Source organism: Peromyscus californicus, unplaced genomic scaffold (assembly GCF_007827085.1).
Source record: "Peromyscus californicus insignis strain IS unplaced genomic scaffold, ASM782708v3 Scaffold_4__1_contigs__length_199733344, whole genome shotgun sequence".
Taxonomy (NCBI): domain Eukaryota; kingdom Metazoa; phylum Chordata; class Mammalia; order Rodentia; family Cricetidae; genus Peromyscus; species Peromyscus californicus.
Window position 1 is genome coordinate 67,873,886 of NW_026294562.1, and position 8,287 is coordinate 67,882,172.

General features: G+C 50.4%; 1 protein-coding gene across 1 annotated transcript; it reads right to left on the reverse strand.

The window, feature by feature from the left end:
* Positions 1 to 961: 961 nt before the first annotated feature.
* Foxi2 (forkhead box I2) lies at positions 962 to 2,630 on the reverse strand. Its single transcript, XM_052713885.1, has 2 exons — positions 2,129 to 2,630; positions 962 to 1,540 (listed from the first exon to the last, which is right to left on the reverse strand). Exons 1-2 carry the CDS (start codon positions 2,628 to 2,630, stop codon positions 1,107 to 1,109), a joined length of 936 nt encoding a protein of 311 aa, XP_052569845.1. The 3' UTR covers positions 962 to 1,106.
* Positions 2,631 to 8,287: the final 5,657 nt, after the last annotated feature.

The window sequence follows — 8,287 nt, forward strand, 5'->3', positions numbered from 1 at the left end:
ATCTAGGTTAAGAGTTCCCAATTGCTGTCTTCCAGGGAAAGAACCTCTCCTAACGGTCCTGGAGTGGTGTGTGTGTGTGTGTGTGTGTGTGTGTGAGTGTGTGTGTGTGTGTGTGTGTGTACCCCCTGCCTCCCGTGTCCATGTCCCCAGAGAATGCCAGATAACACAAAGACTCATGACGGCTAGCTGGGACCTCAGGGATCTCCAGAAAGCACAGAGGTCCAAATTCCATTTCTTAATGATTCTGAGCACCTTGTCCAGTCACTGTAAATATAAGTAGGACTGAGGCCAGGGAGTTCAGTTCACAAGGGAGGTAGTTCTCAGGATCCTGCTTGCCTGGGGACAGCCCCAGGAGGGGAGGAGGCAGGAACAGAGAGAAACCAAAACAGGTGTGGCCACCCACCTGCCTCAGGTGAGTCTTAGTGAGTGTGTGTGGTGATAAGGCAAACCCAAAGCTGTCCACCGATTCCTAGCTGCCAGGCATGGGTCCTGTGGTCTGGGGACAGTGAGCTTCGATAACAGGGGCCCTAATAATGCCAGGAGCAGAGTATCAGGGGACAGAGCTGGTGTCCCCAGGGACTCCTTCCTGCTGAAACAGCTTTTCCCAGTCTCCCAAATTTGGAAAGTCCCTCTTTCTATGTACCCTAAGCCCAAAGTCCTGACTCCCCTCAACTTGCAGCCTCATCTCGGGGCTACTGCACCCCACCCCATTCTCTAGCTGCCCTAAAACAGGTGGGCCAGAGATGGAAGCCAGTCACAGATGGCCCTCTGGATTCTCTTTCATCCTTGCTTCCTCCCCTCCTCTGACCAGCTCCAAGACATCTCTCTGGCTTCATTATGAAAGGCTGGAGCAGAGTTCCAACCTGTCACCCCTTTAAGGTTTTCAGACCTCTCTCTGGGCGCTCTGTCATAGAGCCCAGGACTGGATCTCCAGGCAGAGCCCCGGAAGCCCGAGAGCGGATCTTCCCCTGGGTGAGAGGTTCACAGCAAGCTGCACCTGCCTCAGTTCTGCCCCTGTGCAGCACCCATGGCGCCCCCAGGAAGGATGGATTCAGGGACTCAGCTTTGTGTTGGAACAGAGCACCTGGCCAGTCTCCAGCGTTCCTTCAAACTTCAGTCCCTTCCCGACTGTAGACAAGATGACCCACCCTAACGCCAGTAGCCATCGTCTGATGGCCAGCGGCAAAGCCCGGGGCGGTGTTAGGGGTCTGAGGACTGTGGGCAGCCGCGGTTGGTGGCCTTCGGGAAGAAAAGTCACGGACCAGGCCCTCAGGGAGGGTGCCTAAGCCGCCAGCCAGGGCACCCATGGCGGTGGAGAAGCCCGAGAGGCAGGGGGCAGCCTCAGGCATAGGCGGGGATCGCGAGGTCTGCGTGTCTTGGGAAGCTGCGCCACGGGGATCCAGGGTAGCTCCCTCTGAGCTGCTAGCTCCAGGCACAGTGGCCACACTGGTCTCTCCTCTCCGCCTCCTCTTCCTTCGGAAGTTCCCATTGTCAAACATCTTCTCACAGTTTGGGTCCAGCGTCCAGTAATTGCCTTTACCTGTGGAGAAGGGCGGTTCAGAAAGCCCGTGTTGACCCCATTGGCCCCTGGAGATAGTCCTGAACCCTCCTCATCCCAAGCCTTGAGGTGGCACTTTGTGTCGGGAATGGGCCTCCACAGTCATTACTGCAAGAATTTGGGTGCTCCAGAAAGACCCAGGCATGGACCCTTGAGGGAATACCCAAGTGCATCAAGATGGAGGTTGGAGAGATGACCCAAGAGAATCTGAACGGTCTGGGCTCAGCCGGTGGAGCAGAGCTGACCACACCTGACCTCTGTGAAGGATCCAACGCTTTCCAGAAGCGCATCACCACCCTCCTCCAACTCACCCCAGGGTTGTAAAATGTAGGCACTATTTCTCCCATTTTACAGGGAGGTGTGTCGAGGCCCAGAGATGTTAAACTCCCCAGGTCACCCAGTCGGCTAGCTTTCTAGGCTTCAAGCAAAAGCGCAGAGCCCTGGGAGCGCTGGACTGGAAGCTTAGGCCTAAGACATCTCTCCCCAGTTCACCCAGTCGCTTCCACCCCAGCCACCCCACCAGACGCCTGGATCACGGGTCCTGGACGGGGCGCGCGTGCTGCCAGTTACCTGGGTCGTTCTCATCTCGGGGCACCTTCTTGAAGCAGTCATTGAGCGACAGGTTGTGGCGGATGGAGTTCTGCCAGCCCGCCTTGCTGCGCTTGTAGAAGGGGAAGTTGCTGGCCACGTACTGGTAGATCTGGCTGAGCGTCAGCTTGCGCAGCGGCGCGCTCTGGATGGCCATGGCGATGAGCGCAGAGTAGGAATAGGGTGGCCGTACCAGCCTCAGCAGCTCCTGCTGACCCGACAGACTCAGCCATGCGAGATCGGCGCGCGCCAGGCCGCCTGCAGCGCCAAGGAGCGAGCCCGGGGCAGCGAGGGCTGCTGCAGAGTAGGATGGAGCCGGTCCCGGTCCCGCCGCATAGGACGCGGGGCTGAGCGAAGCAGAGTTCACCCACAGGCGCCGACCAGAGCCCAGATCCGCTCGACCGTAGCTCGGGGAATGAGCGACTGCCCGAGTCAGGCCGTGCGGGACCGAGCAGGAACCCAGGCCATCGCAGAACCCAGCCATGTCCAGTTCTCCGGCCTGGGCCGGTGCAGGTGGCTCCGCACCGAAGCTCATGGGCGCTCCATTCATCCAGCGAGGCTGCCCCCACCCTCCTGCCCTAGGCCCTTTAAATGCCATTGGGGCGTGGGGAGCACTGGAGGAGAGTATCAAAGGTGGTGAGTCTCCTCCCCTGCTGGCCTTGGAGGAGTGAAGCCCATGTCTCCGCCCTCGGGTCAGTTTTCCACCCCTCCCTGGGACACCTAGACATGCAGTCCCGGTAACTCTCCCAGGGTACCTAGGTCCTTTTGAGTTCAGAGTCCTTCGTGGCCTGCAGTGGTCCCAAGGACGAGGACCCAGGGTTTTTCAGATTTCAGCTCCTAAGGTTAGGCCAGGGAGCTCTCTGCTCCAGGCATTGGTCCTTTTGTGTGTCTGGGGCCTTAACTCAGCCTTATCTCAGGCCGGGAATTGAGAGCAATTGTCATGCGGATAAGTTCCCAGTGAGGATCTTAGGTGTGATACAGACAGGGCCTTAAGAAAAGATATAGATATTGGAAAGAAAGTTGTCTGGAGACTGGGGACCATGAACGCCAGAAGGCAGCGGGCTGCTGTGCTTGAAAGCCACCAGATCCTTGTGTGGATCTGTATGCTGAGCTGGAAATCTTAGAAGTCTGCCCAAGGAAACTTGCTTTTCAGATGCTGGAAGAGTCTGGGGCCCTGCTTGACTTGTTTGCCAGGTAGACTGGGGGACCAAGAGTCAGCAGTGAAGGCCTTCCTGGGCACTCCCGGAAGAACCTAAAACAACAACAACCGCTGATGTCTGCGGTGGGCCAGACGCTATCCCTCCCTCCCTCCCTCCGTTTTGCTGCTGAAGGACAGACAGTACAGGCTTTCCTAGCTGTGAGGCTCTGGGCTTCCCTGTCTGCTCCAGATCCCGGCTAACCAGCAGCATGCCTAGTTCTCCAGATGCGTTTGCCTGAGGCACCTTGGAGGCTTAGCAACAAATAAGGTCATGGCTGTGGCACAGAGTGGTACAGTTCTGGCTGCGGCGTGTCAGAATCTTTTACTGAGGTCAGCTGACTGGAGAGTCAAAATTTCTGCCCTAGAAGAAATAAATGGGTGGGCTCCCTCCCCCGCCAAATCATTGTCTCCAGTGTTAGAGACGAATTTGTTGAAATTGGGCTGACCTAGGGACCCTTCCTGATTACTACAGCAACTTAATATTACATTGGTTAATGAAAGGAAAAGTCCAATCGGCCCTGGCTTTTGGCTGAGGAGGTACCTGCTGGTTGGGCCAGTGGTCTAACCTGGTCTTAGAATGAAGGAAGTCTGTGCTGTAATAACAAACAGAAATCGTGTAACACAACCAATCAGTGGGCAGTTTGGCCTGAGCAGGAGGCAGTGAGACTCCATCCAGGGCATATTTGACCTCAGCACTCTGGAGCCTTTGGGAAGAGGCAGCCTGGAACTGACTTATGATGTGGGCTCTCTAGCCAGACTGTGGCCCTGCCTCCATTCTTCATTCCCCAGAAGGCTGGTGGGGGAACAAGTACTCTTAGACAGTACCCAAACCCCCAAACTCACAAACGCTCATGTACATACACACACACACACACACACACACACACACACACACACACACACACACACACACACACACACACACCCCTGCAGAGACAGGTTCAGTGCTGGGAAGTTTTCTGAATTTCCCCTCCCTAGCCTCTCAAGGTGTGTCTATTTATTGCATTTCCCTAAACAGCAGCCAGTGCCACCAGCCTCTCTATTGAGCCACTTCCAAGAAGTGTTCAAATTATAAAAATGTTCTCTGTGGGTTCAATGAGCTTTTAGTAACCACCTTTTGAGGGGAACTTTTTTCCTTTGGCAAATGTGATGGTGTTCCCCACAGTGCCAGCAAAGGGCACTTACTGTCTTCCTGAACTTGCCACTGGTTTGGGACTTTTTTCTCTACCCTCAGGAATTTTGCTGTAAAAAAGGAAGCATCTTCTACATTTTCCCCCCAAGGCAGGGTTTCTCTGTGTAGCACTGGCTGTCCTAGAACTCACTCTGTAGACAAGGCTAGCCTCAACTCACAGAGATCCATCAGCCTCTGCCTCCCAAGTGCTGGGATTAAAGGCCATTACTACCTGGCAGGAAGCATCTTCTAATAGCCTGATCTACACAAGATGGAGCTCCATAGAGTGAGTCTGCAGCTCTGCTTCACCCACATAATCCTGAGTCCACTGTGGGAGCTGCAGCCAGCCACAGCCAGTGGGTCATGTGACTCTCTACAAATTCTCCTGCCTTCTCTGCCCTTGCTGTTGTGAGATGTCTGGCAAGAACATGACTGGTCTTTAAGAGGGTTTTGATGACCCAAGGCGTTAAATGAAGAGGACATTTGCCTCACAGAGGGAAACCTTATTTTATCCATAGTTGGCTGTAATATTGTTTAAAAAGCTGTAGCCATCCAGACAACATGTCACTGGTGTAAAGATGGGTAAGTAGATCAGTGAAGTGAACTGGAGAGTGGAGTACACCTGTACTACCTACAGCCAGCTGGCTTTCCACAAAGACTCTACAAGCATACATCAGAAAAAAGGCCACGTTTCCAACAAATGATGCTAGAAAAATTTATATCCACACACAAAAGGAAGTTTCACTCTCCTCTCTCATCAGTTACAAAACTCAACTTTAAAAAGATCAAAATGTGAGACCTGGAACAATGAAACTGTGGAAGAAAACACAAAATACTTCAGGAAGGAGGCTTTTGTTTTTGTTTTCCCTTAAAGCATAGTAAACAAAAATCAAAGAAAGGCAAACAGGATTGCATTTAACTGAAAAGCTTCTGCAGCATGACATCCTGAACTACAGAACTGGAGAAAGTGTTTGTGAGCTATGTATCTGAAAGGGGGTGATATCCAGAATAGGCATGGAACTCTAAATGTAACAGCAAGTAACAATAACCCAGTCAGTCCCAAAACAGACAATAAACTCAAATGCCTAAATTCTTCCTTCAAAGGATAGCTCACAAAAAGATAATAGGTATATGAAAAGATACCCAACATTATCAACCACCAGAGTAGTGTAAATCAAAGCACAATGAGATAACTAATGTTGTGAGGCAGTAGAAAAAAAGGGAACCCTTGCACACTCTAGGTGAAAGTGTACATCAACACAGCCATTCTGGAAAACAGTATGGGTGCTCCTCAAAAAAAAAAAAAAAAGTAGAACTGCTATATGGTCCAGCCATCTTCCCACTATGTGATCAAAAGAAGTAAAGTCAGGATGCTGAAGAAATACTCCCCCTCACCCCGTATTTATTGTGGCTTTATTCACAATAGCCAAGAAATGGAAACAATACAGTGTCTAACCAACCACAAATAAGATGTGGTATGTACACACAATGGAACACTATACAGGCATAAAAGAAGGAACTCATGCTATTTATGAGAACATGGATAGAATTGGAGGTAATTAAGTTAAGTAAAACGAGCCAATGATGTCACTCATGTATAGGGGACAGAATTCTTGGCCTCATAGAAGTTGAGAGAAGAATGATGCTCAACCAGAGGCAGGGAGTCTAGCATGGAAATGCAATTGCAGATAGATAAGGGTAGGAAGACTTGGGTGCTAGGACACAATAAGTAAGGTGATCACAGAAAGAAGTTGTGGACTGTCTATTTCCTGGAGTAGAAGAGATTTGGAATTTCTTCTTCTTCTTCTTCTTCTTCTTCTTCTTCTTCTTCTTCTTCTTCTTCTTCTTCTTCATCATCATCATCATCATCATCATCATCATCAGAAGAAGAAGAAACCATGGTGAATATTGAGGAATTGCATGTTAAAATGAATGTATCCATGTATTCAAACATCCCATGGTTCCCTGTAATATGTACAACTTTGGTTTTGTGTGTAAGTTAAAAATAAAATTAAAATCATTCTCCAGGACAAAAACAACACACACAGTTCTGAGAATCAACTCAATAGTGAATTTTAAGAGTACATTCGCGGCCGGGTGGTGGTGGCGCACGCCTTTAATCCCAGCACTTGGGAGGCAAAGGCAGGTGGATCTCTGTGAGTTCGAGGCCAGCCTGGTCTCCAAAGCGAGTTCCAGGAAAGGCGCAAAGCTACACAGAGAAACCCTGTCTCAAAGAAACCAAAAAAAAAAAAAAAAAAAAAAAAAAAAAAGAGTACATTCGCACCATCTCTTGCAATGCAAATGAATAAGGAACAGCAAAACTGTTTCCATGCTCTTGCACAGTGTCTTTCTGTTGAGGCTTTAACTCTTGAACACAGTGGGCTCTAGGACCCCCAGATCAAATGAACCTTCCTGCAATTTTCCTGTATAAAAATCATTACAATTTGTGTCGTATTTCTATCCCTCTTCTCTGAGTTCTGAGCCTGTCTTTACTGTAATAGCTTTCTGAGATTTCAACAGCCTGGACCCCAAAATGACTGTCAGTAGATGGAGTACAGTTATTTGGGGGAAAATGTTTTAACACCTGAATCATCTTTGATGGAACTCTGATGAGATTTTTTTTTTTAAGAAAAAAAATACGTCTAAGAGAAATCTCACAAGGCTGAGATCATGCTCTGCTGGGTCTCTAAGTAGAACAACAGCCCTGGGCCCTTTTCCAATCTCTGACCCTTTTGAAGTGACCTGCTTCCCACCTTGTGGACAGTCTTCCAGACATCCACCACCAAATCAAGCCAACCTGCAGCTGCACCCACACCTACAGTTGCACCCCACACCTGCAACTGCACCCATACCTGCAGCTGCACCCACATCTGCAGCTGCACCCACACCTACAGCTGCACACATACCTATAGCTGCACACACACCTGTGCTGCACACATACCTACAGCTGCACCCACACCTGCAGCTGCATCCACACCAGCAGCTGTACCCATACCTACAGCTGCACACACACACTGCAGCTGCATCCACACTTGCAGCTGCACACACACCTACAGTTGCACCCACACCTGCAGTTGCACACACCTGCAGCTGCACCCACACCTGCAGTTGCACCCATACCTACAGCTGCACCCATACCTACAGCTGCACACACACACTGCAGCGGCACACACACTTGCAGCTGCACCCACACCTGCAGCTGCACACACACCTGCAGCTGCACACACAGTGCAGATGCATCCATACTTGCAGCTGCACCTACACCTGCAGCTGCACACACACCTACAGCTGCAACTTTACCTCTTCTCTCACCAGGCTAGCCTCTCCTGTGGGCAGAGTTGGGATGCAGCATAGAAACTTGGTCATGGCCCTTAGGGAGCTCACCACAGGGCCCAGGCAAAAACCCTGCTCCCCAGCTGCCTTTTTATGTGGCTTCTTAGCCATTAGGGATTCAGTCGGAGGAATTAAATCTCTGGAAGCAGCTCCTTGGGGGAGGGGTGCCTCATTTTGTCTTCACTCTGTTTCCTGTCCACCAGGAGAAGAACAGACTCTTCCTCCCCATGCTCCCGCCACCATTATGTATAACATTTTGCCTGAGCTTGTGAGGCCAAGCAAAAAATAAATTGAACCCTCTGACACTGTAAACCAAGATAAGTCTTTCCTCTAGGTATTGATGATGATACAAAAGTAGTACACTCAGTTAAAAATCTGGCTTTTCATACATGTTAAACTCTCATTCAAATATGCTATCAACTATCTGTCTATCTATCTA

Excerpts from the sequence above, each read along its gene's own strand:
- Foxi2 (XM_052713885.1), bottom strand. The coding sequence starts at position 2,630 with ATGGCTGGGTTCTGCGATGGCCTGGGTTCCTGCTCGGTCCCGCACGGC. Across the intron at positions 1,541-2,128 it reads CCGAGATGAGAACGACCCAG|GTAAAGGCAATTACTGGACG; the intron begins GTAACTGGCAGC and ends CCTTCTCCACAG.